Source organism: Symphalangus syndactylus, chromosome 4 (genome assembly GCF_028878055.3).
Source record: "Symphalangus syndactylus isolate Jambi chromosome 4, NHGRI_mSymSyn1-v2.1_pri, whole genome shotgun sequence".
In the NCBI taxonomy this organism is placed as follows: domain Eukaryota; kingdom Metazoa; phylum Chordata; class Mammalia; order Primates; family Hylobatidae; genus Symphalangus; species Symphalangus syndactylus.
The window spans coordinates 68530027-68557726 of NC_072426.2; the positions used below are offsets into that span (position 1 = coordinate 68530027).

Consider the following 27700-nt stretch of genomic DNA (forward strand, 5'->3'; position numbering starts at 1 on the left):
CGATATAAGAATGCTGCCTTTTTCCATACTAAAGTGGGGGCCTCTGATTTCCATATGCTTTTCATGGTTGATTTATTATCCCTTTCCGGCCTTGCTGCTGCTTTGTGAAATACATAGAGTAGTATCTGAGGCTTGCTGGTTGCAGTGAGGTTTTTTTCTCATAGTTTCATTTTGTTTTAAATTTATTTTCTAGTTCCTGCCTAATAAAAAGGCTGGCAGGTATTACTGAAGAGACATTTTTACCATAGGCCTATAAACATTTTTTAAAGAAGAGAGGTTTTCCCCCTGGCTGTAAGAATAATACAGGGTCATTCTAAAAGTGATAATTGAGACAATAAGACAGTAGCAGAGAAGAACATCCATAAAAGTATACCACTGAATACATTTTAGTGAACATTCTTTAAAATATCTAGGGATATGTATATATACCACTATGCATACGAGTATGTGAGTTTTCCAAAACAAAGGGATTATATCTTACATTTTTAAACCTGTTTGTCCTCCTTTGCTACCACCTCACCCCCACTCATAGTATGTGCTGTATCCGTTTAGATGGCCAGCTAGTATTCCATTTCATAGCTGTACTTTTAGTCAACCTTCAGTGAGAGATACTTACATTTTTGCCAGCTTTTCAGAAAGATTAGAGCTCTTTGAGCATCCTGATTTATACGTCTGTGTGTACTTGTCCAGTTACTTTAGAATGTGTAGCTGGAAGTAGAAATGAATATGAAGTCTTAACATTAATGTACACCAAAAAGCCTTTTTTTTCAGTTTATACTCCCACCAATTGTATTCATATTCATTCTGCCACATCCTTATCTGTACTGTTATCATTCTGTTTTTGCTTCTGAGTGTTACTGTTTTACTTATATTTGCGTTTCTTCTGATAAGAGATTTTTGCCTGTTTATTGATCATTTTAAAAAATAAGTTTTCTTTTTACATATTTTACCCATTTTATATGTTAGCATTCATCTTTTTCTTCATTAAAGTCTTTATATAATAAAATTATTAGCTCTTTGTCATGTGGTACAATTTTGTAAGCTATCATTTGTCTTTAAATCGTGTATCAGTTGAACATATGTTTGTGTTCTTATGTGTGTGTAATACTAACTGCCATATGCTACAGATTTTTTTTTCCAGTTTGTCATTTACCTTCCAATATTGTTAAGGATGAATATGGGGATGGGGAGGCGAAGAGGAGGTAAAGGGTGTTCTTGTCATTCCAAGGTTTTAATATTTATATGGTTGTATCAGCTATTTTTATCATTGCATTTGGGTGTAACGTATTTAGGAAGGCCTTTCCTCTGTATTAGAAATATATGAATCCATAGTTGCCTAATTCTTCTATAGTTTTATTTATGAGTTTCTCTCCTACTTGGAAGCTTCTTCTAGGATGAAATAGAATAATTAAGCATAGCCCTGCCCCTCCTACCTCCTGAAAGTACATACTCATCATGACCTTGTTTTCTTCTACTGCCTTTTTGTATGTCCTTGCTTCACTTTCACTCCCTACATCTATTATTAAGCCTTTCTAGATCTTTCCTAGCCCTGAATTTGTCTATGTATCTTTCAGTAATTTCTTCTTTCCTTCCCCCATCAGAAAATAAAACCACAGGATAGAGACAAAAAGCTGTGCTTCATTTATCTTACAAAGATGTTATTATACCTACCACATATTCCTGTTCTGAAAACAAACACAAGCAACAATCTAACTTCTATTTAAGCATATACACTTTATAGTTACTATAAATCCTGATGCAATGCTATTGCACATGGTTCCCTCCACCCCCTAAATTATAACACCTATTTAAACATTTTTATAAGTGAATCAAAAAATGGCAAGGCTCTAAACATCTGGCCTAATTATTAATAAATATTCACAAGCAAAGTTTCAAAGTCAAGTGTAATATTTCAACATTAAAACTTTCTTGCTATGGTTTTTACTTTTAAAACATCAGGATTTATGGATATTTTAACTGGAATTGCAGTTCTGATTTTTATGTTGTGTTTCATTAAGGCAGTTTTTGAAGTTGATCTGAATGAAGACCAGAGAGAACAAAGTTCATGTTCACTTGTTTTTCTGCCAGCTCTGGAAGTTATGGATACAGTTTCCTTATGCAAATAGAATAAACTTTTTTCCTGTTATCACAGTCTTGGGGCTAAAACATTTCATACTTGGTCCTTGCCCCAAACTATTTGTTATGAATATAGAACAGTGTTCCATGTATGGAAAAATAGCTGCTTCTTACATTTCCAAATTCACTAATTCACTGTATAGAAAAATAGCTGCTTCTTAAATTTCCAGATTCACTAATTCAGTAATTCGCTGTTCCAAATCCAAGGCTTGTCTTTTCAATAATGGCTTTTCCTTCTTTTTTTTTTCTTTCTCTCTAAAAAAGATAGTCTGTACTACTAAAAGTTAAATGCTTAACATGGTGCAGTTCTCAAAGTTATAATGTATCTGGATACCGAATAATTTGAATATTACTAATTTGTCATTTTTTGCATGTAAGCAAATAGCTAGGATACGTTCTCATAATGATTTGTCATTTTAAAATATACATTTTTTGTTTTGTTTTTATGAATCAGATTGTCTGAAATAGGTACTAGTACAAGGCTATGAAGAGCATTTCTAGTTTCTTACTATATATATTACCAATTGCTTCCTAAAAATGACTTTTACTGATATACATAGTAATCATTTTACCATGATATGCATAGTAGTTATATCTTTTGGCTTCTAGTTGATTACTTTTTTTTCCCTGCAAATTTGGGTTTTGATTACTTGAGCATAGTGATCAAAAAAGATCACTGGGCATCCATGTGCCATTTCAGTAATGATTAGTGGACTACAATATTGACTCGTCTCATGTTATCAAAGTTATAATCTGCTTTAGATAGCAAGTTCACTTTGCTTTAAACAGCTTTTAATTTATATTATTGTTCTTGAAAAGGTGAGTAAATATGCAAATTGAATAATTTAAAAATCCAAGGCAGGTTTTGTAAGAAACTTAGAGGCAGAGAGAATTTCTGTAAAGAGAAAAATCATTTATTTTATAAATTTATCTGTTTAGAACATTTACGTTAAATCTGTTACTTCTTCACTTAAGCATGGCAGGGTGGGGATTAGTTTCTGTGGTGGTAAGGATCTGGAAGGAAAGGCTTTCAAATTGATGTAAGTATATCTGTGGAAGAGTGGTGAATGTTCAAAGTGGTTTACATTGAAACGTTACTTTCCTCTTAACTTTAACCTCTTCTGGGGTTATAAATGACTGCAGATCCTCCCTACTGTCTTGCTCAAGCCCCTCACGCCCCTGGTTTGAATTCTTCTCCAATCTTATAAACCTCTTACAGGTTATTGTAACATTTTTATATCTAGAGGAGCTTCTGCTTGTCCCATAGCAAACCCTCATTTACAGCAGTGGGACTGGTAGCTAAGTTGAGGTTTGATACATGTTTTTACTTTTACTTTTCTTTAGGTTACTTTGCATCAGCAGACTGCAAACTTTTTCTTAAAGAGCCAGATAGGAAATAGTCCAATCCTGAAGTGGGCCATGTGGCAATACGTAAGCAAATAGGCCTGCTGTGTTTCAGTAAAACTTTATTTAATAAAACAGGTGGTGGGCTGAGCTGCTTTGTATAATCTTAGGTACCTTGAATCCATAGTCCAAGGATGGTAGAAAGACAACAGAGAGAAGGAATTGGGCCCGGAAGTAAAGGCTTGTTAAATAGATTCATTCTTTTTTTTTTCTCAACAAATTCTGAGCAACTGTCTTTTTTCAAGAATTGGTCTCAGCACAATGGTTAAACTGGTGATTAAACAGATGAGTCCCTGCTTTATGAAATTTACATTTTCTACCTAGTGTACATTGTTCACTAACCCTAACATGAGTCAGAAACAACATGTAATAAAGAATGGCTTGGTTATATGCATTTTCTCAAAAGGAGATACATAGAAAACACTTAAAAGAGCCCAACCTAAAAATCTGTTACCTAAAGTAAGACATCCCCATAATTTTCTTCAAATCAGTAGTTCTCAGCCTTGATTCTACATTAAAAGCACCTGGTAAGATTTTTTTAAAAAAAATTCCTGTCATTACCTTAGACCAATTAAGCAGAAATTTTTTGGAGATTAGACTCAAGATTCCCAGAAAATTTCATTGTGCAGCTGGAGTTTAGAACCATGGGTTTCATTTCATGTATGATAAAAATCTTAAATTCAAAACACCAGAAAACCTTTACATAGTTTCATTTTTCTAGAGATGAGTATTTATAAATAATTTTATTTTGTGACACTTGTCAGTAATTGAACACATCTTATTTAAGTTCCAGTTTTTTAATGAGCTCATGCGTTAATACTATTTAGTAATGCTGTTTGACTTTCTACTCTTAAACTAGTATATTGAAGGTCTATTTATACTTTGTTTAATTTAATAATAATAATCATTTTTAGGATACTGCTGGTCAAGAGAGGTTTAGAACATTAACTCCCAGCTATTATAGAGGTGCACAGGGTGTTATATTAGGTAAGTGTTTAATTTACTATTTAAAAATATTTATTGGAGTTTCTGATTGTCCTAGTCTGTGAAAGTTAATATGTTTTTGTTTTACTTCTCGTTAGAGGTACTTTTATGTAAATTGTAGTTGCATTAACTTCATGTAATATTAATGAATATTAAAACTTGATTTTAGTCTTGTCTAGCACTTAAAAAATAAAGACAAGACTAATTTATTTGGTTTGAAAACATGTCAATGAGAACATAATTGAGGATTAATCAGCATATGTTGGACTGTCTTGGAGTGTTACAGAAACTGGGCTTCAGTCATCAGCATGTTAATATTTGCGGCAGTTTATAAAGGATGAAAATTATTTGTTGATTAGTAGAATATGCTTTATTAGTCCTAAAAATATCACAAAGCACTTAACACTATTGATTTATAATCAAACAAAATTTAGAAACCAGATGTGGATTCTCAGTGTAATTTGTTGAAAAGTCCCCTTTTGTTCTTGATATTCCTGGGAAACTGTTTAAAATGAATATTGATCAATTGTATTAATAGGTAGAATTCTCTTTTTTAAAATATTATGGCTTGATAGTGACAGCCTTTTGGTTCAGCATCTCTTGAGTTTATAAAACACTTTAATAAGCTTTTTGTTATAATGCAGAATGACATAAGATGAAAGTGATAACAGGAAGACCACCAGGAACCCATGCACTACAATTTTTTCAAAGCTATAAATTTTGGTTCTTGTAATAAACAAATTAATGGGGTCATAGGTGTTTACATTCATGTTTTTTTTTTTTTTTTTTTTTTTGCCACAGATTCGAATCTAAACACTCTGGTTTTTGGATAGACCTCATTCATCATTATGAATGGGAATAGCTGTTGTAGCTGTTGTTTTGCTTTAATGGGTATTAAATGGGTTTTCACTTATTACACAGGATATAATTTCATTTCTGTGACAGTATATGTTAATAGGATTGAAATGTGTATGCTTTAAAAAAAAAACACTTGTTTCTTCCATTTGGATCAGTAGACACTCAATATTAATCGTTGAAGACAATAAAAAACAGACTTGTCTATATTGCTTAGTAATGCTAACTCCTAGCTACATATCAGAAATACGCCATTGCTTCTTTCTTTAACGCTTATTTAAAAAATGACTCCTTTTATTTCAGTTTATGATGTCACAAGAAGAGACACATTTGTTAAACTGGATAATTGGTTAAATGAGTTGGAAACATACTGTACAAGAAATGACATAGTAAACATGCTAGTGGGAAATAAAATTGATAAGGTAAGAAGGCAGACACTTGGCATTTTGGTTCTATATTTTGGTAGCCTTTCTTAATCATTGCATTTATGTTTTAGGAAAACCGTGAAGTCGATAGAAATGAAGGCCTGAAATTTGCACGAAAGCATTCCATGTTATTTATAGGTAGGTGTGTGAATGAATATCTGTCGTTTCGTTATTAATGAGGAATTTTTGAATGGAGTTTTTGCTAAGTTTATTTCTTTATGAACCATAAAATGTATTTAGAGTATTGTTCCTAGTTGCCTTGTGTTACAAAATCTAACTATATAGCAAGGTTCTTTATTCTTCTTCCTGTAAAATGTGTGATCATATTATGTGAAATCATATTAAAAAACAGTCAAATTATTCCTCACAGGATATAATGACATTCAGTAAAATTTGGCACCCAGTGCTAAAGTTATGCCTTGCTGGTCCATATGCTGATACCATCGGCACCACCTGGGAGCTTGTTAGCAGTGCTTCAGCTCAGGCCCTACCCCAGATTTTCTCAATTAGAATCTGCATTTTAACAAGCTCTTCATATGGTTTGTATGCACATTAATTTTTGAGAAACATGGTCCAGCAAGGGTTGCCAAACTACAGCCTGGTCCAAATCTGGCCCCACCATTTGTATTGGTACACAGCCATGTCCATGTGTTTACATGTTGTCTGTGGCTGCTTTTGTGCCATATGGCAGAGTTTAGTAGTTACAACAGAGGCCATATGGCCCATGAAGCCTAAATATTTACTATCTGGCCCTTTACAGAAATAGTTTGCCAACCCCTCATCTAGAAAATTGGATGAGCTATATCAGAATCACCTGGGCCCTGTGCCTTATTACAGGTTTGAAAGGCAGTTTATTGAAAGCACTCCAGTTGATTCTGATATGAAGCCAGCTTTAGGAATTACTGATTTAACCATTCCATGGCGTTAGAAGCTACTAGGAATCTGCAAATGAAGTTGAGAGGACTTCATATATAGATAGAAGCAAAGTGGAATTAGTGGAAAGTATTGAGATTTTCAGAAAGGAATTGAGTACTTTTACTTGCTATATGTCCCCCATTTCCATACATTAGTTTACCCAGTATTTGTTGAACACTCAAGATGTAACAGTGGACAAAACTGACAAACTTTCTGCCCACATGGAGTTTACCTTCTAGTAAGGGAGACAGACTTAAATAAGTAAGTAGTGCTATGAAGGAAATAAAACATTATAAGGGGAGAGAGAATGACTGGAGAGGGTTAGGGTTAGGGTTAGGGAAAGTTCTTAGAGGCTGTCCCATTTCAGCAGAAATCCCTCAGGTGAGGATCTAGAGCAAGCTTGTCCAACTCATGGGCTGCATGTGGCCCAGGATGGCTTTGAATGTGGCCCAACAAAAATTTGTAAACTGTCTTAAAACATTATGAGATGTTGTGCTTTTTTTTTTAAGTTCCAGCTATCATTAGTGTTACTGTATGTTATGTGTGGCCCAAGACTATTCTTCTTCTTCTAATGTGGCCCAGGGAAACCAAAACACTGGACACCCCTAGTCTAGAGGGAGATCATCTCAGGCTGAGAGAAGAGCGAATATTTCCTGAGGTGGGAACCAGGCTACTGTGTTAAAGGAACAGGAAGAAAGCGTGTGTACTGGAGCATAGTGTGTGTTAAGGAGAAGGCAGATGGTGAGAGATGCCATTCAAATGGTAAAGAGATGGATTGTATTCCAATTGTGGTGGAAAGCAAGGAAGCAGCGGTGTGACCTGATACTCTAAAAAGATCCTGTTGTGTAGAAAATGGACTAGGGGAAACAGAAGCAAGAGACTAGTTCTTCTCTTGCAGTGGCCCAGATGAAGGAAGAAGCGGTTTGACTGTGTAGCCATAGAGGGTGGTGGAAAATTGGCAGTTCTGGGAGATACAGTGAAGGTACAGCTGACAGGATTTGTGGATGGATTGGGTATGGAGGATAAGAAAAGAGAGCAATCGGGCGGGCGCAGTGGCTCACGCCTGTAATCCCAGCACTTTGGGAGGCCAAGGCAGGCAGATTACGAGGTCAGGAGATCGAGACCATGGCTAACACGGTGAAACCCCGTCTCTACTAAAAATACAAAATATTCGCCAGGCGTGGTGGCGGGTGCCTGTAGTCCCAGCTACTCGGGAGGCTGAGGCAGGAGAATCGCTTGAACCTGGGAGGCAGAGCTTGCAGTGAGCGAGATCGCACCACTGCACTCCAGCCTGGGAGACCGAGCGAGACTCTGTCTCAAAAAAAAAAAAAAAAAGAGAGCAATCAGAGATAACTCCATGTTTTAGGCATGAGCAGTGAGGTAGATTGTGCTGCCAATAATTAGGATGTGAAAGATTGAGATAAGAGCAGGTTTAGGGTAGGGAAGTGAGGAATCAAGAATTTCACTTTGACATAAGAATGAGACATTTTTCCGATAACTGGTGGACATGGTGGTCATTGGCATTTAGGTGGCATTTAAGGTCATGTGATTAGAGTGGTGACTTCAGGAAATGTGGATAGAAAAGGGCTGAAGAAGCCTGGGCCAATGCATAGTGAGACCTCATCTCCAAATAAAATCAGCTATGTGTGGTGGCATGTGCCTATGATTCCAGCTACTCTGGAGGCTGAGGTGGGAGGATCACTTGAGCCTGGGAGGCCAGGGCTGCAGTGGAGCTCCCACTGCACTCCAGCCTAGGTGACAGAGTGAGACCTTGTCTCAAAAACAAAACAAAGAAAATGGCAGAAGATTGAACCCTGGGGGATTCCAGCAATTAGAGGTCAGCAGAAAGAGGGAGTGCCAGCAAATAAGGCTGCATATGACATGCCAGTGGGATCAGAGGATTTTCAGGCATGTTCAGTGTCCTGGAAGTCAAGGGAACAACTTGTTTGAAAGAAGAGGAAGTGATTAGCAGTATCAAATACCAAAGATGTCAAATAAAATTAGGATATTGGATTTGAGAAGATAAAGGGTGTTGGTGGTCTTGGAAAAGAATGATTTCAGTGGAGTGGTGGGAATGAAAGCCTAAGTAGAGTAGTTTGAAGAAAGAATGTGAGATAAGAAGGCAGAAACAGCTTATGTGGATAACTCTTTAGAAGAGGTTTCAAAGAGAGTAGAGAAATGGGTGGCTACAAGAAGGGCATGTGGCCCAGAGAGCAAGTTTGTTTTTTAATAGGATGGAAAATAATTTGGCAGACTTTTAGGCTGATTGGTATGATCCAATAGAGAGAGCGTTTGATCCTTCGGTGAATGAGAAGGGATGGGACTCCAGGAACAAAAGAAGGCTATGGCTTGGATAGCAGCAGGGACAGTTTATCTGTTCTCACAGGAGGGAAAGCAGAGCATGAGGATACATATGCAGGTAGCTTGGTAAATTTATTAGTGGGGTGATCAGGCAGTTCTTGCCAGATTGCTTCTGATTTTCTCAGCATAATGCAGCTAGATTATTAGCTGCGATAGAGTTTTGAGAGGAGGGAATAAAGTAGTCATCTCAGACAGTGAGAAAGATCATCACTAAGGAAACGTAGAGTTGGTAGCAGTGCTGAGTGTCCACTTGAGTTTCATGAGCAAACATTTGCTGTGGGACCAATTTTCATGGTGGTTTGTCATTTTGTCCAGCTGCCTGGAGCTGCTTGGTTGAAGGCACAGAATAATCAGGTTAATTGTTTAACTTGTATGAATTTCCTTATTTTAAAATAGGAATAATACCTGCCTTAGGAGCGAGTTGTAAGAGTTAACTGAAAGCTTAAGGAAAAAACTTTCACATGCTATTTAAGTAGGGCTTTACAAGTTACAATTCTATCACAGGTTTTAATATTATAAACCAGTATTTTTTTGGTATAAATTTATATACTGGTATTCTTATGGATAGAATTTAAGTAGCTCAATTTTGAGATTTGGAAATTCACTAGTTATTGACCTGTGGGGAAAAATTACTGATTTGGATCTTAATATATTATAGGCTGATATTTATGCCCTGATAGTTTCCCAGAAAAACATGAGAATATGGCCAGAAAGGAATATACTATGAATGACCTTTTTCCTTGAATTTCAGAGGCAAGTGCAAAAACCTGTGATGGTGTACAATGTGCCTTTGAAGAACTTGTTGAAAAGATCATTCAGACCCCTGGACTGTGGGAAAGTGAGAACCAGAATAAAGGAGTCAAACTGTCACACAGGGAAGAAGGCCAAGGAGGAGGAGCCTGTGGTGGTTATTGTTCTGTGTTATAAACTCTGGGAAATTCCATCTCTTGCATATTTGATCAGATAGTGACATCTTTCTGTATATAAACTCTTTAACTGCTATTTTAGGGACCTTGCAGTTTGCACATAATTGTTTTATATCATAGCAGTAAATATTTGCAAGAAATCCCACTCATCGACCCCGGGTAAAATGTTATGGTAAGCATGCACAGTTTGCAGTCTACAGTTTTTTTATGTAGCGCAAAATAGGTGTACCTTTATAAGTACATTCAATTTTATGATTTACATTTATCATGTAATTTTTTAAAAAATCCATCTATCTAGGATATGTTGATACAAAGTCTGCTTTTGCTATTCTTTTTGCTTAAATACTCCTATCATTTTCTGAATTACTTGGTATTTAGAACTCCTAGAACCACGGGGAAGAATAGAGGTACCATCAAACGTGGCAAATTTTCTTTCAGGAATAATAAAGAGCATGATTCCACAGCTTTTCTAGGATGTTTGAGATTCTTTTTTAGTACTAAGCAAAATTCTTATCACAGAATGTAGCCCTGGCCAATTTATAACTAAATCTCTATTTGTTCTGATGATGCTTCTAAAACAGCATTGATAAGTTAAGCTTGGTATTTTTAATTTACTTCAATGATTAGCTCAGTTGCTTAACTGGAGTTTTAATCCTGTGATATGTACATTGGATTCATGACTCTGTGCAGCATTTTTAGTTATGTGGTGTTTGGCAGAATGACAGTAAGATTTTCCCCCATTTTGGTTTCAGGAGGACATGAATAGTGTGTTTATTGTAACTCCTCATACACTTTTAAAACCAACATCTTTTTTCATAAATGTTGGTAGTGTTTGTCCAGGTAACTTAATTGTAGCTTGTGTAATGTTGATGAATATCTGTATCTTACAGCTTCCATAATGGCTAGTTGATATTCAAAAACCTATTTCTGTGTTTTGAGGGGGTGGGGAAAAAAACACTTAAGTGATAATTTGAGAAAGGCATATTGCTTCCAGATTCTGATGTGTGAGGGAAAATACTGTCACAATGAAAATCTTGACAATTTAACAAGTAACCAATAGTTCATCAAAACCAACTTGTACAGACTAATAAATCTTCTTCACAGTATTCAGTTTTCTCACCTCTTGCTATTGTATATTGTAGATTTTTTTCATTCATGTGTTATTTAATTTACACTGATCTCTGCTATTTTAACCCCCCAAATAAGTTATTTGTCCTTTAAGGTTGGTTACTATAATACCCCTCAGTAAGATTCCAATATTAATTTCTGGGCAGTTTGTTCTCTGTATACAATTGCAAATGGTAAGCATTTTTGTGAGTGACCACCTTTGCAATATGTTTGTTAATTTACTTCATGTTGGGTTCTTTCTGAAATGTATATCTTTACATATGAAAACCTCACATTCTATTTGATTTACACTTCCTAGTCTACATTACATGTGGTTGAAGGTTTTATACATTCTATATGCTTTTACTAAATATACAAGATTTACTACTAGAAATTTGGAGAAAGAACACTAACACGTGTACTTGTGATTTGTTCATGTTATATTAAAACGAGATTTGTGTATTTATGTAGAGTCTGTATTGACAAGACTGTTGTTTTTTGCTCCTTGAGCTATATAATAATCTGTGTATTGGATTGTTGTCTTGATTTGGTCTAAATTTGAATATATATGAGTTACTTGAATATAACAAAAATGAATTTTGTTTGATAGATTTATATTGTAACCTTTTTCTAGTTCTTGAATAAATATAGCCTGCTTTCCCTAGATGCATTTGTGTAGGAAGTATATACATTTCCCTATTACTCTCATCAGCTGAGGAATATGTACTGTTGTGTTACTCATATTATGTGGCTTACATTTTGTTATTTTGTTGCAAGCTTAGTGTTTTGTAGTGGAGGTTTTGTAAATGAAACGGTTGTAATATCTAAGGTCAGGCACCTAGTAACAGGGTTTCGTTAATTCTTTTCAGAATCATTGAAGCAGTCTTAAAGGGTCTTTTGTAGATGGTACAAATTAGAACAATTAGAGTATAGTATTTTGAGGTCTAGGAGTACTGAGATTGACCCAAACAAATAAAAAACTATTCAATTTCTGAGTAATAGTTAATATTTATTGAAAGCTTCCTTGGTGCCAGGTGCCATTCTAAGTGCTGAATTATCTCATTAAACCTCACATCAACCTTAAGAGATTAGTACTCCTATTATGCCCATTTTAAAGATGAGGACAACACAATGTAGGTATGTTAGGTAACCCCCAAAGATCACATAGCTACTCAGTCATTGAGCTGGATTCCAGTGATGGCATTTTTACTCCTGAGCCCATACTCTCCACCATTGCTCCTTTTGCAATGGGTAGTTAGCAGCTTTTTGTAACACAACCGAGTTAAGGCAGTTCCACTATTTCTTTATCACTCTTTTGTTATATGTAATAGAAGTATTTCAGACTTTTTGGTTATAGAGTAAATCCCATGATGTAAACCTACGTCGTAAGTCATGTGACATAAAAGTTAAGGTAGTGGAGTAGGTGGTCTTATTTCTTTCACCTGCTCAGAGTGGACTGAAAATCCTGACTTAGAAAAGGTACAAAGTTAGGGGACTTATGGTACCTTCACTTTTTATGTGAGAATAGAAATTATGGAAACAGTAATTTGCTCAAAACTGAAATCTGGGGGTGATGTTTTCATTTCATGTATTTGATTGCCATCCATAAACTCATACTTGGTGTTGACATTCTAGTTGAGTGTTGTGGAAATAGACTTGATTTTGATTCATTGTAGCTTGCATGGTCAAGAGACGTGATTCTTTACTAAGGGTAGGGCTAGCACCGTAGCTCATAAAAGAATCCTTCTTACACCAGTACTTGTTCTGCCTGTGAGTTGGCACAGACTTACCTAATATCCATAGTATCTTTAAGTACAACTTAATATTTTTTCTGTGTATTTTTTTCAAATGAACTCAACAATTCTTCAGGTATTATAGATCAGAGATCCTCTCCATATTCAAGCATTATGCTTCTATTTCTTGGGGGTACATTTCACCAGTAATACTTAGGAAGTTATTTTGTCTTTCCTGTATTTCCCTAGTTAAGTATAGGGGTAAAAACGTTATTGAACTTTCAGAAGACATTGTTCTGACTCCGACCCTGCCGTGTATACTCAACTATATAGACTTCACCCTGGGTTTTGCCTAAACTGTTGAAAGACAAGAATAAATAGACATAGACAGGCTAAGTCAAGACTAGGGGCTCAGGAATATAGAATCACCCAGGTCTTTTTTTTTTTTTTTTTTTTAATTTTTCTCTCCCCAGATGGGAATATCTATCATGCTGGAGGACTGCTGTGATGGGGCTTTACATTTTACTGTTTTGTTGCTAGCTTATTGTTTCATATTTAGGAATCAGTCATGTTTCTGATTGTGGTATAAAGTTTGCTTAAGTGCCCCTTAGTTAAAGCTGTTCCATGAATGCAAGCACACACACACATACACACATATTTTGAATAGTCATGTGTTCACGCCTGTTCTCAGTCTTGCCCCCTTTACCAGTTCTCATACAGTTTATTTCTTGTTTTTTTTTTTTTTGTTTGTTTTGTTTTGTTTTTCCTCTTTTTTAACCGGAGAAGCGACAAATTACTTAGTTTTATTTGTGTTTCTTTGATTACTAATGAGCTTGAGTACTTTTAATATTTTATTGGATATGTTTGTGACTGACTTTAATTTCTTGTTTGTGTGTGCTGTGGCTGCCCAATCCAGCACCTACTTCCTTCTCTCACCATACCGCCCCCACCCCCACCCCTGCAAACAATCATGCATGTGATTTGGGTGGCATTGTCACACCCTCGGCTTTGTAGATTAACCCAATTACCTTTTAGCAGTGCCCCACTTCCCCAGTAGCAATGGTTCAGGGATAGGCACCTGACCCAGACCAGACTACTGAGATAAAGATGTTTGCCTAGGCTTTTTCAGGAGCTATTGAAGACATCTTCTTGGAGATAGTGTGCTGGGAGGAGTCACATTCTGAACTTGCTGCAGCTCATTTTTCTAATATAAAGGAACCAGCCTGAGGCAGTACCAGGGTGAGAGGGAGTCTATTGGAGCCCTTGGGAACTTCTGGATCAAATTGGACCTGAATTGAGATCTATTTCTCAGCTTTCACTTATGTGAGCCAAGAAATTCCTATTTTGTTGAAGGCAGTTTGACTTGGATTTTCTTTTTTCTTGCAACCAAATATATGTTGTGTGAGAATGTGTGTGTTTTTCTTATTTACAGAGGTGCTTGTACATCAAGTTAGTTACATCAATAATAGATTGATTATTTGCATAAGGAAGAAAAAAGTAAACCACTTGAAAAGCCACTACTCTTAAATAACTATTAACATTTTAGTGAGATTACTTTTACGTATTTCTTTATGGATATATACATAGAAAACTGTAAATGAGTTAACTTCATACATATATGATGTGGTTTCTTTTCATTTCCTCTGTCACCTGAGCATGCCCTCTCGTTCTTCTCCTCCGTGAGGTTATCTGTTGCATCCTAGCTAATGTGCTCTTTCTGCATTTCTCGATGTTTATAATCATATGCAAATATATATAGATACATATATCTTTATATATAGTTACAATTTTCTTTAAGTATATATTATAAGTTGGAACCATCTGTATATTCATCTCTGCATGTTGTTTTTCTTTGTTGTTTTTTTTAATTTTTTTTAGAGACAGGCGTTCTCTCTGTCACCCAGGCAGGAGTGCAGTGGCGTGATCGCAGCTCACTGCAGCCTCGACCTTCCAGTCCCAAGTGATCTTCTTACCTCAGCTTCCCAAGTAGCTGGACTACAGGTGTGCACCACCATGCCTGGATAATTTTTTAAACATCTTTTTGTATAGACAGGGTCTCCCTGTGTTGCCCAGGCTGGTCTCGAGCTCCTGGGCTTAAGCTATCCTGCCTTGGCCTCCTAAAGTGCTGGGATTACAGGCATGAGTCACTGCACCTGGCTGCTTTTCTTTCCTAACAGTAGATTGTGAAAATCCCTCCAAACCAATTTCTGTACATCTAAGATCCATTTCCATGATGGTACAATATTAAAATTCTAATGTGTGGGATACCACAATTTATTCAACTATTCCTCTAGTAGTGGGCAATTATCTTGTTTCTATTTTTTTTCCTACTGTAGATAGTACCACGATAAATATCCTTGTACACATTTCCTTTTGTAAGATATCTATGTGTTGGATCCATACATCAGATAATGCATTTTTTAAGTTTTGATATATTTTGTCAATAGCTTCCCAAAGTCTGTAACCTTTTACATTTCCACTAGTGTAATAACTATGGACATATCACTTTCCCTGCATTCCCCATCAGCCCTGAGGTGTTACCACATTTTAGTTACTTTGATACTTACAAGGTGTAATTTTTTTTTCAACTTTTATTTTAGAGTCGGGAGTACATGTGCATGTTTGTTACAAAGGTATGTTGTGTGATGCTGAGGTTTGGAATACTAATGAATCTTTCCCAGATAGTATATATATATATATATTTTTTTTGAGACAGAGTCTGACTCTGTCGCCCAGGCTGGAGTGCAGTGGCGTGATCTTGGCTTACTGCAACCTCTGCATCCCGGGTTCAAGTGATTCTCCTGCCTCAGCCTCCCAAGTAGCTGGGATTATAGGCATGTGCCACCATACCTGATTAATTTTTATATTTTTAGTAGAGACGGGATTTCACCATGTTGGCCAGGCTGGTCTCGAACTCCTGACCTCAGGTGATCTGCCCCCCTCAGCCTCCCAAAGTGCTGGGATTATAGGCACGAGCCATCACACCCGGCCAGGTGTAACTTTTGAGTGTAACTTAGTTTGCATTTTCTGCAGTCATTTTCATGTTTGTGGACTCTTTTTTGAAATGATTATTTATATCCTTTGCCAGTTTCTCTGTTCAATTTTTTTGTGGTTTTATTATATGAGCTCTTTGTATACTACAGATATTAATCTAAATGTGTATGTTATAAGCATTTTTTCTAACCTAAGCCTTTTTAAATTTTGTTTATACTATATTTTCCTTACAATTAAAAAAAATTTTATTGCTTCTGGGCTCCTCAACTCTTAGATTTAACATAGTTTCCTTAACCTCTTCTGAGATTTTTATTTTATTTTTTCTTTTAAAATCTTGAATCCCTTGGAATTCAATTGTTTATGGCACAGGATAAGGAGCCATCTCATTCTTCTTCATACATGTAGCTTGTTGTTCTGCACAAAACATGAAATAAGCCTGCCTTTTCCTACTGAGCCGAAGTATTGCTATTGCCCTAGATGAAATTCCCATAAGTACTGTAATCTACTTTGACCTTCTATTTTAGGGGCTCTTAACCTTAGAAAGTAATGTATTTTAGTATAATTGGTTTTTCTTTAATCCTGTGTATTTTATGTTTTAAAAAACATTCTTAAAATAGCTCTGCAGGTTTCATAAGACTGCCACGGGTTTGGTAAAGCAAAAGTCTTGATCGTGGCTTTAGATAACAGAAAACATAGTATATGGCTTGTAAGGCAAATCCTTCTACGTGCTTTATTTTTTTTTCTTCACATATGAATCTTCAAAATGATCCCTCACCCATTTTTCCTTTTGGTGGGTCCTTTAAAAAAAAATTCATATGAAAGAGGTTTATTTCTTTTAATGGAATATAGTTACTAATCTTTTGTCATTAATATGTATTGCTGACATCTTCACCCAGTGACTTGTCTTTTGAATTTGTTTGAAGTTTTGCATCCTTAAAAGTTTTAAAAACCAAAAATTTAATTTTTAATTAGTTTTTAAAAATCAGGATTCTAATTGGGATTACATGATTTCCCGCATTAATTGTGAGAAAACTGATAATTTAGTTACAAGACTTGCCATTAGGATACATGGGGTATCTTTCTGTATTCAGATTCTATGTTTTTAGTAGTTTATGGTTGTCTTCACATAGGACCTATACCTTCTTTATTAAAGTTATCCCTATGAATTTTGTTTTGTCAGTGTGAATAGAACATAGGTTTTCTTCATTTCAGAATTCTATGTAGTTGTCACTAATAAAGAAAAGCTATAGACTTTTCTAAGTTTATTGAGACACCTAATTAATTTCTTTCATTTGGTACTTTGGTTTAACTAGGGTTTCTTTCATTTTCTAGGCAAAATAGCAAAAATGCAATTTGTAGTTTTTCAGTGTTTATGTTTATTGTCTTAGATGAAATTCCATAAGTACTGTAATCTACTTTGATTACATAAGGCTACATCTTGATGATTTTTAATAAATATATGCACTTGTATAAATACTGTCACAATCAAGGCCAGGTGTGGTAGCTCACGGCTGTAATCCCAGCACTTTGGGAGGCTGAGGCAGGAAGATTGCTTGAGCCCAAGAGTTCCAGACAAGCTTGGGCAACATAGTGGGATCTCATCTCTACAAAAAACTAAAAAAAAAAAAAAAAAATAGCCAGGCATATTGTGGTGCAGCTATGGTCTCCACTACTCCAGAGGCTGAGGTGAGAGGATCGTTTGAGCAATCCAGGTCAAGGCGGCAGTGAGTTGTGATTGTGCCACTGCACTCCAGCCTGGCAAGAGTGAGACCCTGTCCTCCCCACTCTCTAAAGAAGCACTGTCAGTTAAGATACAGAATATTCGTATTACCAGAAAGTTTCCTTGTGATTATGTTTGGTCTCCTTCCTCCCACCTCTACTATACCTGACACTGATCAGGGCTTTCCTGGCCACCCTGAGGCAGGTTGGCTCTCATCACTCTGCAGTCTCTACCTACGTGTTCTAGACTTCCTTTTTCTCTTCCTTTATCTATTAGAGGCCTCTATCTTGCATAAATCTGTAGAAATATCTCATAGGATAATATTCTTCGCTGCCTTCACTATTTTATTTTTAGTTAGGATCTCGCCCTGTTGCTCAGGCAGGAGTGCAATGCTGCCATCATAGCTCACTGCAGCTTCCTGGGCTCATGCAATCATCCCATCTCAGCCTCCCAAGTAGTGGGGACTACAGGTAGGCACTACTGTGCCCTGCAGATTTTTCTACTTTTTGGAGAGATAGGGTCTCTATGTTGCCCGGGCTGGTCTTGATCTCCTGGGCTTAGGTGATCCTTCTGCCTCAGCCCTTTACTATTAAGATTTGTTCTTGGCTGGGTGCAATGGTTCACGCCTGTAATCCCAGCACTTTGGGAGGCCAAGGTGGGCAGTTCACTTGAGGTCAGGAGTCCGAGAGCATTCTGACCAACATGGTGAAACTCCGTCTCTACTAAAAATGCAAAAATTAGCCAAGCATGGTGGTGGTCGCCTGTAGTCCCAGCTACTCGGGAGGCAGGAGAATCACTTGAACCCAGGAGGCGGAGGTTGCAGTGAGCCGAGATTGTGCCACTGCACTCCAGCCTGGGCGACAGAGCAAGACTCCGTCACAAAAACAACAACAAAGATTTGTTCTTTAATTTTTTTTTTTTTTTTTTTTGAGACGGAGGCTCGCTGTGTCACCGAGGCTGGAGTGCAGTGGCCCGATCTCGGCTCACTGCAACCTCCACCTCCCGGGTTCACACCATTCTCCTGCCTCAGCCTCCCGAGTAGCTGGGACTACAGGTGCCCGCCACCACACCCGGCTAATTTTTTGTATGTTTAGTAGAGATGGGGTTTCACCATGTTAGCCAGGATGGTCTCAATCTACTGACCTCGTGATCCGCCCGCCTCGGCCTCCCAAAGTTCTTTAATGTTTAAAATATATTTTTAACATGTTCTCAGGGAGGGCATAAGAACCAACTCATGTCCTTGTCAGAGACCGAGCATTTGTTCTTGGCCGGGCGCAGTGGTTCAGAGCAGTCATTTGGCTTTTTTGTTTTCGTTTTGTAGAGGTGAGGATTTCACTGTGTTGCCCAGGTTGGTCTTGACCTCCTGAGCTCAAGTGATCCACTACCTTGGTCTCCCAAAGTGCTAGGATTATAGGTGTGAGCCACTGCACCTGGTCAATCATTTGTTTTTTAACTCTTAAATTTAATTATTTCACTTTTGTGTGGATGACATTATTAATCCTTTATGGCTTTTGTGTTTCCCTTTTAGTTAAGAAGGCAACCCCATCCCAAGGTTGTACAGCCATTCTCAAACATTTTTTTTCCTACTATTTTCATAGTTTTGTTGTTTGCTTATTTGTCTTTATATTTTATTATGTAATCCATCTGGAATTTATTTATGTTTATGGTGTTTTTATGATGTTTATTTTCTTCCAGGCAGATAGCAAACTATGCCAACACAATTTAATAAATATTTTCTCCCCTGAATAGAAATTCCATAACTTGTTGATCCATTCAGTAAAGATTTATTTCAGACCTCCTATTTGTCAGACACGGTTCTAAGTCCTAGGGATAGAGTGGTGAATAAATCAGGGTCAATGTCCTCGTGTTAGTGTATATAGTAGGGTGGAAAAGAGAGTAAAAAGATGAATTACATGATTTTGAAATAAGACTGGGAAGAAAATAGACCACACTAACTGGATAAAAAGTGTATCAAAAGTGTATCGGTCTCAAGCAAGTCCTCTCTGGGCAAGTGACATTTGAGCAGAGACTCTAGTCATTTCTCAACAAGAAAAGATGTTGCTATGCATACGCATACGTGTGGGAGAAGAGAGTTTACTGGAGAGGGACTGGCAAGTGTGAAAGGGCCTGAGCAGATCGTGCTTGGTGAGTTCAGGGAATAACAAGGCCAGTGTTTATGTAGCACAGAAAGTGAGCAGGAAGGTGTTAGAAGAAGGAAGCAGGAGTCAGACCACGTAGATCCTTTGTGGAGTTTGGATGTTACGCTGAGTGTGATGGGAAACCACTGAAGAGCTTTAAATACAGAAGTTACAAACAACAGCAAAACAAATGATCCCATTAAAAAGTGGGCAAAGGATCTGAGTAAACTTTTCTCAAAAGAAGACATACAGATGGCCAATAGGTATATGAAAAAGAAATACTCAACATCACTAATCATCAGGGAAATGCAAATCAAAACCATAACAAGATATTATTTCACACCTTTTAGAATGGCAATTATCAAAAAGACAAAAATAAATGCTGGTGAGGATGCAGAGAAAAGGGAACTCGTCTACACTCTTGGTGGGAATGTAAGTTAGCACAGCGACCATGGAATGGAGATTTCTCAAAAAAACTAAAAATGGAACTACCATTTGATCCAGCAATTCCACCACTGGGTATTTATTCAAAGGAAAAAAATCAGTTTATGAAAGGAATATCTGCATTCCAGTGTTTATTGCAGCACTATTCACAATAGCCAAAAGATGGAATCAACCTAAGTGTCTATCAGTGGATGAACGGATAAAGAAAGAAGAATACTATTAGACCATAAAAAAGAATGAAATCATTTGCAGCAACATGGTTGGAACTGGAGGTTATTATGTTAAGTGAAATAAACCAGGCACAGAAAGACAGATATTGAATGTTCTCACTCATATGTGGGAGCTAAAAAAGTTGATCTAACAGAGGTAGAGAGTAGAATGATAGTTACCAGAGGCTGGAAAGGGAAGATGGGCAGGAGGATGAAGAGAAGTTGGTTAAGGGTTACAAAAATACAGATAGAGGGAATAATTTCTAATGTTCAATAGCACGGTAGGGTGACTATAGTTAACACTATATTGTATATTTCAAGATAGCTAGAAGAGGGGATTTTGAATGTTCTTACCACAAAGAAATGATAAATGCTTGAGGTGATGGGTAGCCTGAATAATCAAATAACTTGATTATTGCACATTTTACACATGTATGAAAATATCACTTGTATTCCATAAATACATACAAAAATTATGTACCAATAAAAAAGTTCTCACCACAGAAAAATAAGTACATGAAGGGGTGGATATGTTAACTAGCATGACTAAGAAAAAACAGAGGAGTTGTATTATTTAGGATTAGGTTTGGATGTATATTAACTGAAAATTCAGAATAATAATTGTTTAAATGTACCAGGGTTTGTTTTCTCATACCAGAGAAGTCCAAAAATGATCATTCAGGACTGTTGAGAGTGACTCTATTGGCCATTTCTATCCATCTTCAAGACTACCTCATGGTCCAAAGTGGCTGCAGGGTGGGAGAGCTCTGTTTATCACATCCATATTCCAGGCAGCAGGAAAGAGAGGAAGACAAAAGGGCACACTCTCTACTGAGTCAGTTGTCTTTTGGAGGAACTTCCTGAAGATATATATATAGTGTTCCCATTTATTTCACTGGCTGGAATGTAATCTCCTGGCCACACCTAACAAAAAAAGCTAGAAAATATAGTCTAGGTTAGGCACATTGCTGTCTCCAATGGCAGTAAGGAAATAAGGAAGAAGTGTTACGTGGTTATTGGGAAGATAATTAACCAACTTTGCCATAGAAGAAATGTGATCTGATACTTGTTTCAAAAAATTTGCTAAACTGGCATTTGGGAGCAAGAGTGAAAGGAGATCTATGAGGAGGGTGTTGCTTAAGTCTAATGAAGGGATGATGGTGGATTGGACTAAGGGTGGTAGTGAGAACTGGTCAGATCCAAGATGTATTCTGAAGGTAAATACAGTAAGACCTGCTAATAGATTGGATGAGGAAAAGAGAGGAATCAAAGGATGATTCCTGGGTGTTTAGCATTAGCAACGGGGTAATGGTGCTCCATTATAAGATGGGAAATACAGAGGGAGAAACAGACTTGGGCAAAAATTATTTTGCCCTTACTAAATTTGAGTTGCCAGTTAGATATCCAAGTGGAAATTTTGAATAAAGGTGTTTTGTTTGTTTATTTATTTATTTATTGAGATGGAGTTTTCGCTCTTGTTGCCCAGGCTGGAGTGCAATGGCACAATCTCGGCTCACCTCAACCTCTGCCTCCCAGGTTCAAATGATTCTCCTGCCTCAGCCTCCTGAGTAGCCGAGTGGCTGGGATTACAGGCATGTGCCACCACACCTGGCTAATTTTTGTATTTTTAGTAGAGACAGGGTTTCTCTATGTTGGTCGGGCTGGTTTCAAACTCCCGACCTCAGGTGATCCGCCTACCTTGGCCTCCCAAAGTGCTGGGATTACAGGCGTGAGCCACCGTGCCCCGCCTTGAATAGATATTTGAATATAAGAGTATGGGGCTCAGGAGAGAATAGAGATCTGGAAATACATATTTGAGGATTATTAGCACATAGATGAAATTTAAAGCCATAGACACATGAGATATATAGTAGATCACCAAGGGGAGAATATATCTATAAAATAGATAGATAATAAGAAAGTGCTAAGTAATCCTAGAACCCTTTGCTGTTTAGACAGTAGAAGAAAGAGTCAGCAAAGGAGACTGGAAAGTTGCCAGAAAAATCCGGGGTGTGTGGTGTCCTAGAAGTCAGTCTAAAAAAAGGTTTCAAGAAGAAGCGAACAATCAATACTAACAACAGCCAACATTTATTGAATTGTTATGTTGTGCCAGACAAGGTCTAAGTGCTCTATACATATTAAATCACAGAACGCTTCCAAGACCCTATAATATAGTGTTAGAGTAGTATGATCATCATCCTTTTACAAATGAGGAAACCTTGGCACAGGGAGGTAACTTGCCCATATTTTCACAGTTGATTCAAGACCAGATTCTTGTCCTCTGGTGTAAAGTGCTTTTAGACACTATCCCCTGCTGTTGAGAGCTGAGACATATAGGAACAGGGAATTCACATTTGGATTTGGTAATATGGAGGTCACTGGTGACTTTGACAGATTTCAGAGGTGGGTGGAATGAAAGCCTAGAGATAGTGGGTTAAAGGAAGATAGGGAAAGAAGCAAGTGGAGGCAGAGAGAATAGACATCTTGTTGGAATAGAGTACTCGCTGGAAGTGAAGAGAGGGTAAGTGGGCCTAGGAAGAGAGAAAATGGGAGACGTTACAGAATGCTTTTGTGTTGATGGGAATGAGACAGTGAGGTAGGCGGCAGGACTTTACTCTGGACCAGATTGAAGACTGGCTGTATGGAAGAGGTGAAAGCACGTCTCCATAAGACACGTCCACCAGTGCCATGTCAGTTCACCATTGCCATGGCAACACTCAGAAGTTACCACTCTTTTTCTAGAAATTTCTAAATAACCTGTCCATTAATTTGCATATGATTTAAAGTTGGTATAAATATGACTGCAGAACTGCCCCTGGGCTGCTGCTCTGGGTGCACTGCTGATGGGTAGCCCCGTTCCATGAGGAGCAGTCCCTCTGCTGCTGCCGTGTACTGCTGCTTCAGTAAAAGTTACTGTCCAACATCACTGGCTTGCTGTTAAATTCTTTTCTGGGCGAAATCAAGAGGTCCCCTGGGCTAACCCCCAGTTTGGGGGCTCACCTGCCCTGCATCAGAAATGATGTACTATAAAGAAAATAACAGTCACGAAAAGGGAAACTGGTAGGAACAAAGCTCTTTAGTAGGTAAGAAGGAATGGGTTCTACTTCTTGAGTGGAGACAGTGACCTCAGACAGGGGCAGAGATAGTGCAGCCCTGGTATCAGATGGCAAGACCGCAGGGGAGCACACATGGACAGACTTGTAGGTTTGGGTAGGAGGATGTGAGAGTTGTCTTCGGATTGCTTCTGTGTTATTCGTGTAAAAAGCAAGATCATCACTAAGGTAAATGGAAGAGAGGATTTGAGAAAAGAGAAAATGGGAAATAATTATCTAGGACAATAGGAAAGAAACTCTATTAGGGTAATATAATAGAACTTATCAGTAGTGCAAAGTGATTTTTTAAAGTGTGTGGTCAAAAATAGAGGCCAGTCAGTTTAATTCTGTGTGTTTTTCTAGGCATATTCATCTAGGGACACAGAGTTGGTAAAAAGTTGAATTTAAGCAGAGCTGGGATTTTCCTAAGGGAGCAAAATGGGGATAGGTCCGTCCCCACAAGTTATCTAAAAGTAAACACAAGGGACAAATTATAATGATGCATTATGAATCTGAACTGGATAAAGAGAGAAGTGAAGTCAGTGAGAAGCTGATGATGGAGGGCGAAAAAAGTAGATAGAACCAAAGGGTGGGTGTTCCTAATGTGGCCAAATATTTCAGCCTGGATATACTCAGGCAAGGGACCTGGAAAGAAATGTCAGAGAGAGGTTTGACATTCAGACATTGATGGTAGTTCCAGGTTATAACCTGGGAGAAAGTTGAAAGGGAGGAGGCCCCGGTGCTGCATGAATCATTTTTTTTTTTAAATTATACTTTAAGTTTTAGGGTACATGTGCACAACGTGCAGGTTTGTTATATATGTATACATGTGCCATGTTGGTGTGCTGCACCCATTAACTCATCATATAACATTAGGTATATCTCCTAATGCTATCCCTCCCCCCTCCCCTCCACCCCACAACAGTCCCCAGAGTGTGATGTTCCCCTTCCTGTGTCCATGAGTTCTCATTGTTCAATTCCCACCTATGAGTGAGAACATGCGGTGTTTGGTTTTTTGTCCTTGTGATAGTTTGCTGAGAATGATGGCTTCTGTTTCTTCAAAGAGTAAGTTCCCATATACAGTAGAGTCTGTTTCTAGATTCTGTTCTGTTCACTGACATAGTCCTATGCCAAAATCACAACCATTTTGATTTACAGTATATTTATAAATTAAGTTCTCCTCTCACTATTTTTTTTTTTTTTTTTTTTTAGTAACTACTATTTTGGCAAGCATTTTACCCAGTTACAAAATAAAGTCCTTTGGAATCCTGATCGGAGCTGCATTAAATTTATGTATTAATTTATAAAAGTGACATTTTAAAAAGTCTTCCTATCCAGAAACATGACATACCTTTCCATTTGTTCAGTTCTTGTTTTATGTCTGTTAATAAAATTTTAGAGTTTCCTTCATATAGACTGTCTAACTACATTTGTTAATGTATTTCTAGGTATTTTATCATATGTGGTTACTATCACGCGTCTAGGTTTTTTTCCATTTCCATTTCTCATTTATTTTTCTCCATAAAAAGAAAAAAATTACTGTTTATGTATTTCTTATAACAGCATCTTACCAAATTTGCTACTAATGCTAATCTCTTTTTAGTGTTTCTTGTTTTTTAGGTTCATCACAATATGTGTGAGTAAAGATAATTTTGTCTGTTCCTGTTTTATAACAATAGTTTTAGTACTTTGTCTTTTAAGGTACCATTTGCTTTTTTGTTTCTTTTATTTCAAGAAATAGTCTACTATTTTAGAATATTGAGTTAACTGTATTATTTTAATATTTTACTTTAATCTTTTTTGGAATAGCAGCTAAATTTTTTCAGATTTTTTTTTGCCAACTATTGATATAATCAAATGGTTTTGTTGCTAGTTTATATAATGAATTATGTTGAAGATTTTCTATTTCAAAACCATCTTTACATTCTTGGAATGTATTTTGTCCATGTTGCGTTTTTTTCAATGCACTGCTGGATTCGACTTACTCATGTGTGTATTTATAGCTTTTGCATCTATATGCTGCAGAAAGGCATAGATGGGGTCTTGTAAATTGATCTACATTAAGCTCCTATAATGAGGGCAGTTCATAGACACAGTTGTACTCCCCCTATAGATTTCTAGGGGGTTCCATTGTGTTCTATGGGAATGGTGCCTCCTGGGGATTCCGTGAGCAAAAATTATGTGATTATCCAGGGAGACCCTGCCTAAAAACGTGTCTGGCCCATAGTAGATCAGTTTACCCTAAGTTTCCAAACGTATTGTCACTGAATTGTGTATATAATTTCTCTTACTTTTAATATCACCTGTAGTTGGGGTAATATCTTATTTCTTCTTCCTACTTGTATATTTTCCATAGTCTCTCTTTTTCCCCCTTGTTCAGCCCTGTTGGAGGTTTAATCTGTTTCATTCGTGTTTTCAAAAACCAAGATTTTATTTAAAAACTTTGAAATAAATTTTAAATACTTTTTATTTCAAAATTTAATCTTTTTTTTTTAAAAAAAATCTTTTTTTAAGCTAATTATAGATCCATGAGAAGTTATAAAGATAATACAGAGCATTCCCATGTACCCTTGATCCAGTTTTCCCAATGGTTATGGCTTACATATCAAAACTAGGAGATCAACCTTAGTACAAGGCATGTATGTATTTCTGGGCCATTTGATCACATGTGTGGATTAGTGTAGTCACCACCACAATGAAGATATGGAACAGGCTCTTCCCCGCAAAGGTCTCTCTTGTTCTGTCCCTTTACAGTCATGCTTCCTCCTTCTCTTACTTTCCCTAACCTTTGGAAACTACTACTTTGTGCTCCATATAGATAATTTTGTCATTTCAAAAGTATTATATAAATGAAATCATATAGTATGTGATTTTTAAAATTATTTTTTTCTTTTTAGAGACAGGGTCTTGTCTGTCACCCAGGCTGGCATGCAGTGGTGTGATCATAGCTCACTGCAGCCTTGAATTTCTGGGCTCAAGTGATCCTCTCTCCTCAGCCTCCTGAGTAGCTACGACTACAGGTGCATGCCACCATGCCCAACTAATTAAAAATTTTTTTTTAGAGACAGGGTCTTGCTATTTTGCCTAAGCTGGTCTCTAACTCCTGGCCTTAAGTGACTAGCCTCTCAAAGTGTTAGGATTACAAATGTGAGCCAGTGTGCCCAGCCAGCATGTGATCTTTTAAGATTAGCTTTTTCCACTTGGCATAATGCTCATGATATTAATGCAAGTTGTTGGGCATATCAACAACTTGTTTTTATTGCTTAGTAATATTTCAAGGCATGTATGTTCCACAGATAGATTGAATCATTCACCTGTCGTAGGACATTTTGATTGTTTTCTGTCCTTGGCTATTACAAATAAAGCTGCTATGAACAATTGCGTACAGATACTGTGTGGCCAGAAGTGTGATTGGTTGGTCAATATCCTTGATTTTTCATTCTCTGTGACTTTCTTTTGATTTATCATAATTTTTAGAAAGTTCATTAGTTGGCTTACTTAGTTTATTTATTGTTAGTTTTTCTTTTTAGTAATAGAAGCATTTAAGATATTTCCTACTGTAGTATAGAGTTTAGCTATGCCTAGATATTTTTATATCAACTATTCTTTTTATTCGTAATATCAGTGTTTTTTTTGTTGTTGTTTTTTGTTTTTGTTTTTTTTGAGACAGGGTCTCACTCTGTTGTTTAGTCTGAATGCAATGGCACAATCATGGCTCACTACAGCCTCTACCTTCCGGGCTCAAGTGATCTCCCATCTCAGCCTCCCGAATAGCTGGGCTTACAGTCTTGTGCCACCACACCTGGCTAATTTTTAATTTTCTGTAGAGATGAGGTTTCATCATGTTGTCCAGGCTGGTTTCAAACTCCTGGTCCTAAGCAGTCCTCATGCCTTGACCTCCCAAAGTGCTGGGATTCCAAACATGAGCCATCTTGCCCAGACTGTAATATCAGTTTTAAGTACCTCTTTGGATAGGAACTATTTTGAAGAGTATGCCTTAATTTCATATTGTTCTGCTTTAGGCTATTATTTTCCTTCTTGTTGTAAACTTCTAGTTTATAATTCAATTATGGTTAGAGAATGTGTGACATAAAATCTATTTTTTGAAATTCATTAAGGTTTTCTTCATGGCCAAGAATTCAGTTTTTTTTTTTCTGACTGGTTTGTTAATATTTTATGATTACTTATTTTAGACTTACGGTTGGATAATACAGCGCGGCTAAGGGCAAGACCAGTTCATTTGACATGCTGGTCTAT

At 37.1% G+C, this 27700-nt stretch overlaps 1 protein-coding gene across 4 annotated transcripts in view; it reads left to right on the top strand.

Annotated features, from left to right (window-relative positions):
• The window catches only part of RAB18 (RAB18, member RAS oncogene family), a 35951-nt gene extending 24172 nt beyond the window's left edge, over positions 1-11779 (top strand). The window contains exons 4-8 of one of the 4 annotated variants that reach the window (XM_055274999.2): positions 3481-3567; positions 4455-4527; positions 5683-5801; positions 5876-5942; positions 9832-11779. In XM_055274999.2, the coding sequence (XP_055130974.1) occupies positions 3481-3567; positions 4455-4527; positions 5683-5801; positions 5876-5942; positions 9832-10007 (522 nt within the window). In that variant the 3' untranslated portion in view covers positions 10008-11779. The remainder of the gene's footprint in view (positions 1-3480; positions 3568-4454; positions 4528-5682; positions 5802-5875; positions 5943-9831) is intronic. The other 3 variants (XM_055275000.2, XM_055275001.2, XM_055275002.2) reach the window with 3 other exon arrangements.
• Positions 11780-27700: the final 15921 nt, after the last annotated feature.